Source organism: Maylandia zebra, linkage group LG16 (genome assembly GCF_041146795.1).
Source record: "Maylandia zebra isolate NMK-2024a linkage group LG16, Mzebra_GT3a, whole genome shotgun sequence".
Classification (NCBI taxonomy): Eukaryota; Metazoa; Chordata; class Actinopteri; order Cichliformes; family Cichlidae; genus Maylandia; species Maylandia zebra.
In genome coordinates, this window is record NC_135182.1 from 34,661,455 (window position 1) to 34,676,576 (window position 15,122).

At 42.7% G+C, this 15,122-nt stretch overlaps 2 protein-coding genes across 4 annotated transcripts in view; both read left to right on the forward strand.

Annotated features, from left to right (window-relative positions):
- The window catches only part of ptpn4a (protein tyrosine phosphatase non-receptor type 4a), a 70,573-nt gene extending 66,219 nt beyond the window's left edge, over positions 1 to 4,354 (forward strand). The window contains exons 26-27 of the mRNA XM_004566010.6: positions 371 to 506; positions 588 to 4,354. Coding sequence (XP_004566067.1) covers positions 371 to 506; positions 588 to 968 — 517 coding nt within the window. The 3' untranslated portion in view covers positions 969 to 4,354. The remainder of the gene's footprint in view (positions 1 to 370; positions 507 to 587) is intronic.
- A 1,861-nt stretch (positions 4,355 to 6,215) lies between these two features.
- Positions 6,216 to 15,122, forward strand: part of epb41l5 (erythrocyte membrane protein band 4.1 like 5) — a 36,704-nt gene continuing 27,797 nt past the window's right edge. For 2 of the 3 annotated variants that reach the window (XM_012923228.3, XM_076875372.1), the window contains exons 1-2: positions 6,216 to 6,447; positions 7,653 to 7,864. In XM_012923228.3, coding sequence (XP_012778682.1) covers positions 7,685 to 7,864 — 180 coding nt within the window. In that variant the 5' untranslated portion in view covers positions 6,216 to 6,447; positions 7,653 to 7,684. The remainder of the gene's footprint in view (positions 6,448 to 7,652; positions 7,865 to 15,122) is intronic. The other variant, XM_012923230.3, reaches the window with a different exon arrangement.

The window sequence follows — 15,122 nt, forward strand, 5'->3', positions numbered from 1 at the left end:
AAGTTAACCTGTCTGAGCTGGAAACGATGGATGTAGTGAAACGAGTGACTCTTCCAAACAGGTTTACTTCCAAGAAAAGTTCCAGTTTCCGTTACCAGAAAATGATTTCTCTCCTTTCCCAGGTCTCAAATGTTTGAACACCTCTCACCTGCTCCTCATTACTTCCTTCAGGGCAATTTGTTATACCTTAAGTCCCGCCTCCTTCACAGCGTGGGCAGTACCGTGACAATATAGCGCACAAATGATATCCATAAAGTCTCAGAATTGTTGGAATTTAGCTTATTTGCTCCTTACAGAGATTTTTGTTACTTCGTTAAATAATTAGTGTGTGTTATTAACAATCAAATGATCTTTCTTGATTTTTTTCCAGCGCTGGGATTGGTCGGACGGGCGTTCTGATCACCATGGAGACGGCGCTGTGTCTGATGGAGTGCGGTCAGCCGGTGTATCCTCTAGAAATTGTCAAGACCATGAGAGATCAGCGGGCCATGATGATACAGACACCTGTGCGTACGCAGCACCGTCCGCTTGCTCTCCGACGCTGTAAACTTTAAAAGCTTAAACTCTGCCTCCACTTTTCTTTTCAGAGCCAGTACCGCTTCGTGTGCGAGGCCATCCTCAAGGTCTACGAGGAAGACCTGTTCAAGCCGCTGAAGACGGCCCTCTACCAGCAGAGAGAGAAGGCGGCTGACGAGAAGGAGGAGCGGAAAGAGCAGCAGAAAGCGGGAGAGGAGCGAGACGAGGCGGCGACGGCAGAGAAAGGGGAGGCGGCCAAGGTGGAGATGCTGGAAGAAGAGCTGGACGGAGAGGATGACGACGAAGTCGAGGTGCTGGATGTGGGAGAAGTGACAGAAGAGGGGGAGGAAGAGGAAGAAGAGGAGGAGGAGGAAGTGGAGGAGCCGAGCGTCGCCAGTGCCACCAGCGTGACGAGCGAGACCAGCGCGAACCCCGATCCCGCTAACCCGTGACGTGGGTGGGCGGGGCTCACCGGGAGGAGGCCGGACGAGAGAACAAAAGCACTGTTGCACTTTAAGCTGACAAAAAATGAAACGAACAGACAAACTGACATGAAAACCTTTGGACGTGATGAGTTAAAAAACCCAGCTGTGTCGAACAGGTACCTTTAGGGGGAGTTAATGTTCAGGGTAACGAAAAGAAGAATCAAAGAATGAACGAGATGATAAAACGTGGATGGGGAGTTGCTGTAGTGCCATAAGTACGAAGGGGAAGGGCGGCCACTGTGGATGGAAAGCCTCCCCTCCGCTCTCTCTCTTATTATTTTAGTTTTTTTAAATCCCAAAGGGTTGCCCTGTCCCCTTCGGAGTGAGTCTGCCAGACGGACCTGCCTTTTTTTTTTTTTTTTTAGTGTCCTTTTAGCAGATAAAGAGAAAAACCTTATCTTTTGTTCCTCAGAGTATTTATTGTGTTTTAGTTTGTGTCAAACCCTGTCCACTGAACAAAAAAACGCTGTATGTTTTGTTTGTACAAGTCTAGAGCTTCATGCTTTCCTGATTAAATCTTAGGTAGTAAAGTAGTGTGATTCCTCTTCTTCGAACTACTTCATTATTTCTTTTGATTTTTGTGGTTTGGGGGGGGCAAAAACAACAACAGTGATTTAATTTATTGTACTTGCTTTGATCTTTCTCGTCTCGCCTCTCGTTCGGCGCTGGGGGGAGTTTGGTACTCGATCCTTCTGTGAGCGGTGTGTTTGAGCCCACAGACGCACACGTGGACGTTGTTTGGCGGGGTTTTTGATCCTCGTCACCACAGCTCCCGTCCGCTTTCGCTCACTTTCACGCTCCTGCATCGATTCGCTTCTCGCTAAAAACCGCGGTGTCCTCGAGCCGGACAGCGTCCCTCCGACCAGAGGGGCGCACCGTGGATTAGGATTAATGTGGAGCCTGAAGTCTTCATCGTGGCAAAGATGGTTTCTTTTAACCGAGCTGGATCCCGCCGGGCGGTACCTTCTGCTGAACCCGGTCCGAGCAGGTCATGTCAGTGTTTTGGCTTAAAATCATCAGGAAGCGCCACATTTTCCTCACTGTCTACCTGAAAACGCCATTCATGTTTTATATATGCAACCTGTAGAGCCCAGTTACAGATGTGAAGCTACAGCAACATAAACTCTGCTGCAATGAATTTGAATGTGTTCATTTGGTGATTAAGGTTTTTTTTAATTACACTGCGGGAAGTGAAGACGATTAGAAAATTCTTCAGGAATGTTCGATTGGCCACGAAATGAAAGTGATTCCCACGTCTCCTGCAGTATCCTCTCACGTTTCACACCTCTAATCTCTGGCCACATCAAATTCTTAATCAAATATAGTCATTTGAGTTAATTGGTCCATTTCATTTTGCAAAAGAAGAGTCAGACTATATGTCTGTATGCTTTATGTGCGCCTGAAGCAGAGATCCTGGAGAAAGAAAGCCTGGATATGTTGACCTTGCTTCCTCAGGCTGGAAATACTGGTCTTCTTTATGCAACTCAGATAGTTCTTGCTTTCTTTGCACAGGTCTTTAATGTTTAAAGGAACAGGTAGAGGGTCAGACATCTGTGGGTGAAAGCTGCTACAAGTTTTGTGCAATCAGTATTGTTTTTCACCCCCCACAGCGTTTGCACAATAGTAGCAAACTTTAATCGCTCCCTCCATCGATCTCCCCGCGTTTAGTCTTTTTGTTTTTTCAGCCCAGACCGGAGCAAACCCGGGTACATGCTGACAGTCCAGGTGGAAGTGTGGTTACTCTGAGCAGTCACGCGATTCAGCGTTAACCTGAGAAAAACTCGCTGTGAGAGGTCTGACAGCAGCCTGTGCGTGAGAGTTGTTTACAGAAGCAGCACAAACACAACATTCAGCCGATATTTCCCTTTTTGTTGGTTCTCTTTTCCCTAAACGATACCTCATCTTTGTAAGACATGTTTAGATTATAGGTGAGACTAAACAATTTTCGTATTTTCATTTCACAGAACCCAGGTAGTCGGTTTTATTTGTAAAACCCGGTGATGCTGCTGCGCTCGAGTGTGGCGATGAGTTTCATCTCGGCTCTCGCAGCGGATTCTGCTGGAAACAAATACCGCTGTGTGTGTGTGTGTGTGTGTGTGAGAAAAATACGAATGTGTGTTTTCGGTTTTCGTCCTCCGTTACCTCTCCCTCTCTGTTCCTCAGCCATCTCTAACATGTACTTTGGCAGCTGTCTGCTCTCAGCCTGCTTGCCTGTAAACTGGAATGAAAGGTTGAGCCGTGAAGCCGCAGACCTGCTCGAACCTGATCTCAAGTTTCTGGAAAAAACAAGACAAAAGAAACAAAATAAGAAATAGAAAGGGAGCCTTCCTGAAGTGTGGTTTAAAAAAGAAACTGGTTGAATCTTCGCCTGTGAAACAATTCACTTTGTGCTCATGCCTCCTTTTCAAACAGCTGAATCATCCTTGGCCACATGTAGAGGTGGGATTAAGAAGAGCCTGGAAACTGCTTTCCTCTTCACTCTTTTCTTTCTTCCCTCCTCCTCCTTAATCTCTCCCGTGTTGCATCCCTCTCCCAAAATTGGCCTAACACACTTCAGTCATTTCTGCAGAGCCCACGCAACATCCACAGTTCTCTCCTCATTGTTTTCCCCAGCTGCCTCTCTTTTTGGATCATTATACATGGATCCCACTCTCTGCACGGCCTGGAGGCGAGTGACACATCCGTGCAGAATACCGTGGGTACAGTATCAAACAGCCTGTTTTCCACAGAAGGACAAACTGAGGCTAGTCATGGGAGGGCCGGCGATTTTTTTTAACTTTTGCTTTTATTGACAAACGCGCCGCAGGCCCACATCTGTGAGTGTGCACTCTGGAAGAAGTGAAGCTTTTGTTTTTGGCAGCAGAATTAAAAGTGCCACCAAAAAAAAATACAAAAAACTCGTCATGAGACGAGAAAACGTGCGGTGAGAGGTCGATGACGGAGGATTCGAGCCGTCTGTGTTCGACGTGTTTTTGTTGACACGTAATCGGTACTGTCTGTGTATCCAAGGTTACTGAGCTGAAGTAGTGTGGAGGGGCGCGGGGAGGGCTCGGGGTGTATTTTTGTAAAGGTAACGAAGAAGAGACAGCACTTTGTAGAAGGCTGATTGGCGGGTAGTCCTACTGAGAGAGAAAGATGAGGCATAAAGCATTGTTCAGATGTTCTTCTTTTTAATTTATCTTTTTTAAATTTTGTTTGAAAATAAGACACCTGTAGGGATCAAGAATAAAAAAGAACTAACTACACAGTGCCACTTGCTAATTTTGTGTAAATAGTACTAGAACATGTAAATATAATGTTGTATATGAAAAAAAAACTTTAAAATAAAAGGGAAAATCATTTGTGAGCAGAAAGATTTTGTTTCTATTTTTATTTTTTTCTCTCCTTTGGATGATTCAAATGTGACACAAATGGTGTGTATTTCAACAATGCCCTTTCCAACTTTTTTTTTCTTTCTCATTTTATTTGAAAGGTAATCTATAACAGCGAGTGTTATATATAATGAACCACAACGTCATGAGAAATGTTTTACCGTATTATACCCTTGGTTAACTTCTACCTGTGTCATAAAATCCTTTGTCCTCAGTTGCTTGTTCCTCTCTGGTATCTTGGTTTTTACAGTGCTTTGGACATGTCTATAAGCTTGATTATGAACAATTAAAGCTTGTCTGTCAAAGCATGGAGACGTGGCTTCGGATCACCTTGCTTTTCCACACTGTAAAAGTGAGGTTGGGCAACGTTAGAGCGACTGGAGGCTGAAGATCTCGACTAGAATTATTTGGTGCCGTTTTAAGCGTAGAGTGAAGCCATCAGTCACACAAGGGAGACACAGTGCTGATGCTGTTAGTTGTAGCTGGAGAAAATGATGTTGGACCCCAAATGCACACAGTGTTAATATAGATAGACTTTCTGGGGTATAGCACCTGCCTCCATCTCCTCCTATCCCAGCATCCTCCTCTGTCACACCAACCCTCTGCATGTCCTCTTTCACTACATCCACAAATCTTCTCTGAGGTCTTTCTCTCTTCCTCCTGCCTGGCAGCTCCATCTTCATCATCCTTTGTCCAACATATCCACTGTCCCTCCTCTGCACGTGCCCTGACCATCTGTACTCATTTCTTATCCAACAGAAGGTCTTAGCATCTTCATCTTTGCCTCCTCGCCTGCATCACTGCCGATCTCGCTGCTTTCTCTTTCACTCTCGCTGCCACCAATCCACTTCTGTCACTCACAGTTTTCTGGGGTATAAAAATCTGTTTGGGTTCCAGATGCAAACATGTGGTCAGTGTGCTGCATTAGGATGCAGTGCAGCAGTGCATGTGCACAATTTCAAAGGCACACATGGTGCATATGCACTTAGTTTAGTGATATTCACCCATTTTTAACGTGCAGGGGAATCGGATTTGAGTGGCAAAGCTGTAAAACTTTGAACATTAATGTGCAAAAATCTGAAGACAGCTGAATCTTTTCAGATCTTAATCACAATAATATAGAAATGAATCAGGATAAGGCATTGTTTTAGCATTTTAAAGGCCTTTTGACAGAAGTCTGCCTGTGTACCTGGCCACAAAACCTCAAAGATGGGCTAAATTTAAAGGCACAGCTGTATTCATATGTGCAGGAAACAAAACTCTAATTTCAAATGAAACAGCATCAGTTTCTCAGAGGAGATGTTTGCTTTCCAAGTGCCTCTTTAGGTCTAGGGGCCAAGAAAGTTAAACCTATTTACTTCCAGAGTAATTTCTCGTGATAGTTTTCTTTTTCTTAAAAAGGTCATTTCCCGTTTTTCCACAGCGTTCATTACTTTCTGTCTAGATATAGTAATAATGTTTGGGCACACCAATTCCCTTAAATCAACCAGCAGTTCCTACAGCAACCAGTAGGGGGTGATGCTGTTAAACAGTGGCCATACTTTATAATTCGAGTTCAGAAAAATTAAATGAGTGGTTAAATCCTTAAGCGCTGCAGCTTTCCAAAAGCATGCAAGCTGTTGCGAGTTACACGTTTACACATATTTGATTTTACGTGTACCAGCTCAGCAGCCCCTTTCTCTTCTCTCATAAATAAATGAAGTAGAAACTGAAATAAAGTAAATATAAAATGCAAAGAAAATGACCGCTTAATGACTTTTTTTGTTTGTTCGTTCGTTCCAAGTGAGTAGAAAAGTTTAAAAAAAGAAAAGGTGTGTCGCTTTAAAAATGCTAATCGAGTCCCTTTCTTCGGGATTTGTCGTGACGTCACTTCCTGAGGAGCGCTTGCCTCCTACTTTTTGTTGGGACCTGGGAGAGAAAATTATCCCGCAGAGGCACCGAGGCGGAATAAAACAAGGAAAAGGAAGATTAGAAAACCAGAAGTCACAAAGTGCGGAAATGTCCGAGGCTTCTGTTTAGCCGACTGCGATGCAGGCGGGCGTCCTTTCACCGTGAATTCCCGCGAGGAGGTTTTTGTAAGTAGCCCATCATTCAGACGTCCTCGGATCCACAAGTGTCTGCTGGAGCAAGTGTACGTCGGCTCTGGGCGCTAAACGCGGCGTTCGTTTTGCTGTGCGGGGCGCGCCTGCCCGGTCGGAGTCGTACTTCTTAAGCGCGTTGGTGGCTAACGGTTAGCCCGCGCGGTATAACGAACGCACACCTGTTGCTTTTGCTTACACCAGGTACTTGGGGCCTTAACTGGGTAAGGTTACCGATAAAGCTAGGGCTAATTTGATTAATGTTGATCCAATGGATTTTTTTAAATTATTTTAGGTCTGTTTCGGACTTTTTTTTTTTTTTTAGGAACTTTGGTTTACCGGGTGACCTGAAGTCACAGGAAAAAATAAAATATATAAAAAATACGCACACTTAAGGTCGATTACCGTTAGCAGCTGTTTCAGACTAAGTTAAAACGTAAACTCTAACTTTGTTTTGTCGTGTTTAACGTTACTTTGCCTTCTTGATGTCAAATAACATCGCACATATTTATTTTCTAGATTTATTGTTATATTAAAAAAAAGCCTTATCGATGAAATCCTCCCATCAGTCTTTATAATCTATTTGGGGATTCTGTTAGATGGAAAGAAAATCATCTGTTTGACACCAGGTACACGGTTACCTGCCGTCAGTAATTACAGCCCCACCTTATCAGTTCTGTTTTCTTGACTAAATGAGCAGCATAACTTCATACAAAGTGACATAAGCTGTATTTGAATATCAGATTTTTGACAGCTTAGCATAAAATGTGTCACCTGTGCAGCTGTACACCCTAACCAGAGGACACACCTGTTCAGTCACAGCTAAAAACCACTCAGGAGGCATCCTAGTCAGATGTCTGAAACACCTCAGCTGACTCCTTTCAGGTTGGAAGAGCAGTCATTCTACTTTGAGCTCCTCCCAACCCTGAAGTGACAGAGTTCCTCACCCGATCTCTACGGGAGAGCCCAAGCACCGTTCAGAGGAAGCTCATTTCCACTGATTCTACCTGCCATCTCATTCTTTCAACAGCTACTGGAAGTTGTGGCCATAGGGTGAGGTGTACGAACGTAGGTTGAGAGTGGGCACGCCACCGTGGTTAGGCTGACGGCCATGGCTCGACTACAGACCAACTGCACACAAAACTAATACATTTTTACCTTAATTATTAAAAAAAAAAAATCTATACACTCTTTGATTTCAGGTGCGTACAGGTGCCCTTCCTCTCCCCCCGTCATGTTAAGTTTCCTGCGCAGGACGCTGGGGCGACGCTCCATCCGGAAACATGCAGAGAAAGCCCGGCTACGAGAAGCCCAGCGGGCCACAACGCACATCCCTGCAGCTGGGGATGCAACGTCTATCATCACCTGCCGTGTGTCTCTGCTGGATGGGACAGATGTCAGTGTTGATTTACCGGTAAGGAGTTTTTAAAGATACTTCCCATTGTGCCAGGAAAAGTCTGTCAGCTCCACATCGCACTCTCTTTTATAATTATGATCCTCATTAGAGCCTTTACGTCTTAGAGAATTTCGCTCGCTCTGCGCTCAGTCTTCTGTGAAACTATCAGAAACTGGTGGATGTTAAGTTTTGGGAACATATGCAGGCCTTCTCTGGGCTCCAGACCGGCTCCCAGTTTGTGGACTAGTTCAGGTACAGAGTCCTGATTTGTTCATGCAGGTTCCTGTTATTTCTGACCTTTATGATCAATAAAAATATGGTTTAAAAAAAACAAAAAAAATTATGCACCAATGCAAATCCTTACAAAGTAATTAACAACGTAACTGTTTAGATACAGGAAAACTTGCTGCTCTGCTACATGTGCTGCATACAGTGCTGAGTATATTATAAAACAGACTGAGAGCTACTCTGCTGGACAAACTATAATATAACACCATTTCTAAATTACCAAAAGTATATTTTTCTGCATTATTCTTCAGGGATGAGGAAAACTGGCAGCTTACAAGAGAAAATAGACAAATTTCCTGGGGGAAAGAGCAAATTTACCAAAAAAAGAACTCTGGAAAATAAGTGGTCCTATTATTATTAATTTTTTTAATTAAGTCAAGTAATATTTAATTTTTGATATTGAGTCGTATAGAAATTCATAAAACTTTGATCTTCTCGGATTATTGACTCATAAGAAATATTAGAAACAATGTTATAAAACCAACCAACTTTTACAGATGTGACAGAACAAAATAAAACTGTCCTGAACTAACAACACTGGTCACTATGTTGTTGTACACTGTTGAAGATAAGTGTGCGTCTGTGATAGGACAGATATTTAGGTTGATATCAGCGCTCTAAAAATGTACTTAGCAAGGCTGAATAGCACGTTACAAAAATAAAGAATGACCCATTAACCAGCGCGCATGTGAGAGAGTCTTGTTTTTGGACGCGTCCTGATCCTTGCTCATCCTTGAAATCGACACCTTGTTAATAATAGCATCTGAGTGAATCATTCTTTGTGACTAATTGCCTTCAGATGGGCTCTTGACATAAACGGTGTTCTTATGTGGTTATGAGCTGGAAAGTGAAAGCAGTGTACCAGTGACCACAGTGTGCCTGTGTCAGTGGAGCAGTCCTGTTAATCCTATGAAGCGCGTGCTCTCGTGCTCCTGATCACCTGTAATTCCATGATCCTCTCTGGAGAACACGCTCGGTCACATGACATGCTGGTCACCACTCCAGAACTCACTCCTCCCCTTTTTTCTCTTTATTCGTTTCACTTTATTGCCTCACAGACGAGCGCCTTGCTGCACAGTGATAGTGATTGCACTTCTAGGACAGTTTCCCCCTCGTGTGATTATTATTTTCCTGTCACTTCATGTTCTTCCTCCCGTGAGCCAAAACTCCAGTGAAGCCAGAAGCTTATCTTGAAAGCTGTCTTGTATAAATTCCAAGGAAAATGTGCTCGGGAGAAATCCTCCTCACTGTTACTGCCTGATTTCGCTCTCCCCGTTGTAGATGTTGTGGCTCAAACTGCCTGCTGCCAGCAGCAGTGCAGACCTCATTACAGGAATTTCTCATTTGCGAGCAGGAATGTGTTTTACTCAGCATATCTCACAGGTGATGTCACACATCTGAGCCCGTCCTCAGCCTGACCTGCCAAATCCTTAACGTGTAATCCCTCCTACCAGCTCAGTATTGTGCACATGAAGAGAGAGTGCCATTGTTTTCTTACTCGGTCCCTTAGAGGAATGTTATCTGCTTGGACGCGCTCTCTTGGCCTCTTGTTTCTGCTGGGGAATTGATGATTACAGGAATGTTACTACTCCAGCCTGTGCTTGCATTCATACATCTAGAAACTCAGACGTTTGGTGTGTGTGGAAAGCTTCTACAAATGCATTCCAGCAGGACCTTTTTCTTTATGTTGGGACTCTTTGTTTTTCCCCTCCCCAAGATATGCTTGTATGTAGCTTCTGCAAACACTCCCACCTTATCTTGGCGCACTCTCAATGATTGGGCAGCAGCAGACACACACTTGTTAACAGCCTTACTCAGTACTCTCCTCACTCGTTTAACTTCAGTTTGCAGTTACGATAATGTCCCCAGTTAGCTGAAATAGTTGTTTTTCAAAACAAGCAGCTCAATCTTGGTCTTGTTTGACTGTCAAACTTTTCTCCAGAAGGCGTTTGACTCGTGCTGTGTTCTTCTTGAACATCCTAATCCCTTTCCTGTCATCTGAGGGTGATTGTTTGGGTCTTCCTCCAGACTTTGTGGTCACACATCCAAATAAACTTGTACTTAAGTGCAGTTGTTTGAACTGATGATCGTGGAATCTGCAGTTGTGCAGAAATGGCTTCAAGGGATCTTCCCAATGTGTAAATGCACAATTCTCATCCTTAGATTTTAGGCTACGTTCACTCTGCAGGTCTTGATGCTCAATTCAGATTTTTTTTATTTTTTTGTCTGCTTGTTCACACTACAAATAAAATGCGACAGCAAACGCGCTCTAGTGTGAACGCTCAAAGCGGCGCATGCGCAAAAGAAGACGTCACACACAACGCGCTCTGTTTAGACCCAGAACAACAGTTTGACTGATGCACCTTAATATAAAGACTTGTTTCGGACTTTACGTTTCCCAATTTTGCTTTAAGTTATAAAGTTATTTTGTTATTTACATTTGGCCTAATAATGACCCTTGTTGCTGTTTTAGAGGAGCGCTGCTTCAAAGGATAGCTGCAGATTATACAGTACAAAGAAAATGTTCACGTTTCTCTAGAGCTGGGCGATATGAGATTTTTTCATATCACGATATGTTTTTTTCATTTCAGGCGATAACGATATCTATCACGATATAAGCCAAATAACTATATTTGTAAGATTTAAATGTGCCGTTGCTCACAAGTAAAATGTGAAATAATCAGCAGCTTGTTTTTATTTAAATATTTATTTCCCATAATAAGTTCAACAGGGTAGATGTACTTAAGGAACATGAGACTTTTTCAGATAAATAAAGGCAAATATTGCAAACTACACAAAAGACAGCCGCTAAAGCGTTTAAGTTTCAAAATAGAACAAACAAAACAGACTAAATTGTCAATTCCACTTAGAAACAAAATATTAATTCTAAAAATAAATCTTAGTTTGTTTTACAGAAGAACAGACAAAACTGACTAACTTTTGTCAATATCAAATAAACCGAGAACTAAAAGGAAATTCTCAATCTCTCCTTGTTGTATAGCTGAGCTTTTCAAACAGTTTTAACAGTTACTTTAGTCTGACAAAAGCCGAATGACGAATTAGCGCTTCCAGTCAGAGACTGAGGCTATGTCCACACGTACACGGGTGTTTTTGAAAACGGAGATTTTCCGTTTTCGTTTTAAAAAATAATCCCGTCCACACATAAAGGCAGAAATGAAGGAAAACGCTGCTATGAACATGCCAAAGCAGCAGGTGGCGCTAGATTCTTAACCGTGCAGAAATGTTGGCCAATCAGAAGTCTAGAAGCCTCGGTGGGAAAAAGTAAACAAAGCTGGGGCATAGAAGCAGAACCGAGTCGTATGTGTGGAGGGACAGTAACTGTGTGTATATGTAAGCATTTAAACACTGCAGAGAGTAGAATTAACAGTATTGTAGAAATTCATTTCACCGAAACAATAACGTGGCGCACAGTGTGACGCATGCACCAGTTTATTGTATTTGCAGACTTGCTTTCGGCACAATTTACAGTGCACGCTACTCTGTTTTTTGTCAGACTTGAAATAGCCGAAATACCTTCACACTACGGAACTTCTATGGCTCTTCCGTTCGACAATCTCTCCGGCGTTGGAAGCATCATCTGTTTTCTCTTCGGTCACGCTCGGTTGATTTTTCTAGTCGGCACACTCATTTCCTCCATTACCCGCTGGCTGCTTCCCAAACAAACACACGTGCGGCTTGGCACTTGTGCCGTACGTTACAAGTCACGCGACGTGACGCTGCGGCTGTGATTGGTTCAGCTCTGCGCTACTTAATTTGGATTGGCTGATTTTTTATTTATTTATTTATTTTTAAGAGGACAAGAGCGGCGAGCTCTATCGCGATAGTTTAATTTCTCTATCGAGTAAAAGTTATATCGCGATACATATCGTTATCGTTCTATCGCCCAGCTCTACGTTTCTCCAACGTCGTCTTCTCAACAGTTTCACTGGATGGACAGGAAGCGTTCACGATGCCTTCTCCGGCGCTGATAGTTGGCGTCTGTCTTGTGTCAGTGACGTAAAAGACGGATTTAATGCGACCTGACCATCAAACAGCAGCCGCTTTATAAAACATCAGATATGTATCGGATTCAGGACCACATACGAAAGTGGCCCAGATCGGATTTGAAAATACCGGATTTATGCCGTTCAAACTGTCATAGCATGATCGGATATGGGTCAGAAAAGTTGGATTTGAAGCGCTTTCGCCTGCAGTGTGAACGTAGCCTTAGAGTTCCTTAGACTTTCCTGTTGTTCGGGAAGGTCCAAGGTCAATCTAATGACCACACTCATCGGATTGGTCAGTCCAGTAAGTGCTGTCAAACAAATCCTCTTCATTATGTTGACAAAGAGAAGCTGCCAGTTGTCGTCAGTCACAATATTAACTTCTCATCAACTTAAAAACACTGTAGAAAGTTCAGCACTGCTTATTAATATACATTATTGTGGAATACAGAAAAATAAAAATCTTTGTGTTTTGTTTATTTAAGATGTATGCTGTACAATAATTTCACCCAGAGAATGAACAGTTAAAAGAAATGATTGTAGCCTCTGTAAACGTCTGGTCACAGCTGTAGTGGATGACTCTGGCAGCTTTGCTAGCAATCCAGCTTAGCCTTCTGTGGTACTCGTGACACAGATCTGCTGATGATTAATTTTCAGAGTCAATTTTTTTTTTTAATCATCAATTTTTATCATTGAAGTTGGAACATTTGTTTACAAAGCAAGCACAGACGCAGGCTATCAGTGTGTTAGTCCCAGCAGTCTTTTCTTTCGTGTCTGCTTCATATCTCATCCTGCTTTAATTAGATGTCATAGACGTCTCCCCTCTGTGCTCTGTCAGTGGTCCTGCCCTTCACTACTTTAAAGCCTGCCTAGTGTAGAGCAGTACCTGTTGACAGATGCTGAGGTGCTGCTGAAACTGGGGGTCTTTCTGATAACCTCATAATAAGCTGTGTCTCACCGGTGGGTTTGTCACTACAAAGTTATGCAGTTTTTCTAAGTGTAGTCATCAGAAAGATTAGTAAAGATTTGGAATAACAGGGATTTTCCAATTAATCAGTTTGAGACACAGTCTGTGTTACCTTCTGTGACTGAACTCGAGTCCTGTGATTTTTGATCATTTGGATCACACAAATATCCGCTACGTTGGAGCTCATTACTCCCCAATAAAATTAAAAATAATTTCATTACAGTGCTGGTAATTTTATTTTGACTCTGACTAAAGCCTCGTTGGGGGATGCCCAATGTACTGTGTATGAAAAACTGAATAATAATGAAAGTTACTAAGAATATAAAAGTGTATTTTAAGGGGTTACGGAAGCACAATTAAAACGTTGTGATGTTCAGAGAGGACCTTTTTGTATTTGCCAGAAGCTGTGTGTGTGTGTGTGAATGCAGAGTTTATTTATCAGTTTTAATTTGACGAGATCAAGATGAAAGAGAATTTTCCCGCCTTGCAGCAGAGCCCTACTGGGAAGTGTTGGCACAATGTTTAGTTAAAAGAACTTAAAGAAAACTTGTTTCCTGTCGCTTTGGGAAGCCTTGATGGTTTGGAGAGGCTGTTGTTTTCCTTTGTTGTTCTATGCTGTTTGAACTGTTTCTCCTACGCTGCCAGCAGCACAGGGAGCTGGACTTTCATTATATTTCATACCAACAGTGTGAGCGCACAGAGTGAAGCAGAGCGAGGTTTAGGAGCAAACGCTTCAGCTTTCAGCCTCCAGATGTCTGCGTTTCAGACACTGTTAATAATACGCATGTTACACAGTTCAAGATTCGTTTCTGGAGTTTTATGGTTCAGTAAAACTTAAGTTCTGAAATGAATCGAGATCTGAAATTGGGAATTTAGCACCAGGAGGTGTTGTGTAAGCGCTAAAAATTAACCATGTTGTTGGTGTTGTAACTTTAATGGTTAACTTAAGAAGTGGCTGAATCACAGACAGTTTTTCACTTTGGAGTTTTTACTCTCAAAGAGGAGAACTTTACACTCATAAGCACACGTGCTCAGAAAGTGTTGGCCGTCTTTGGATCTACCATCATCACATTCTCAATGATGAAGTCTAACAAACCCAGATACACAAACTCTCCCAGTGACCGCACTGAACCTGACTTTCATGCACTTAAAGCCCAAAACAGACCAGATTTCTCTCACTGAGTGAGAACTAAAAGGGAAGTAGCTGAAGTAAGTAACAAGAAGCAAGACAGCAATAGCACTTTGTATTAAAAAAGCCTTTGAAATTTTACAAAGCATGCACGTGCACACAACAGTCCCAGTTTGTCATGTGGACTCTTGGGGAAAATGAACTGCCCGCCCTGCTGCAGAGGCCTCATTAACAGAACCTGCAGCTGCCCTTTTAACCACTCGGTCAGCTTTCAGGTTTGTGTGACAGGAGTGTTGGTTAGCTGTTGTTGCTCTCTGCATTTATACTGTGCCGGCCATCGAAGCAGCAGCTCCGCTGCCTCCTGGCCCTCTCTTCGTCCCGGTCTGCCTTTGCAGACTCCTCACAGTGAAGGCTCTATGGTAGAGTCTAAAGCTGACCAATTTTGCTATAATTGAGCAGCCCTACTTCACAGCTGAGGATAATAATGACAGAAGACCTTTGGACAAAGAGCGGGCTGGATTGTAAACGGCTTCATCACTCATAATCGTATGATTTTACGATGCTTGTAAATGAACGTTTATATTAGAAAACTAGCAAAAAATCCCTTCTTTGCATCTCTAATTTTAATCTGCTCTGTATTTCACTCACAGCTGTTTGTAAGAGGCTCTCTGTGCTCCTGCTGTCAAGTGTCTGTGCGTCACACATTCATTTGCATTGTATAAAACAGTGATTTTTTTTTTTTTTTTTTTTTTTTTTTTTTTTAACATTTTGAGCTTAAGGTGTAACAAAGGGAAACCAAAGATAAAGCTAAACCTGTATTCATATTAGTCCCTTCTTCTCCTCTCTGCTAGCGTATGCCCTCCATGCATCACCTTAACGTGGCTTTAG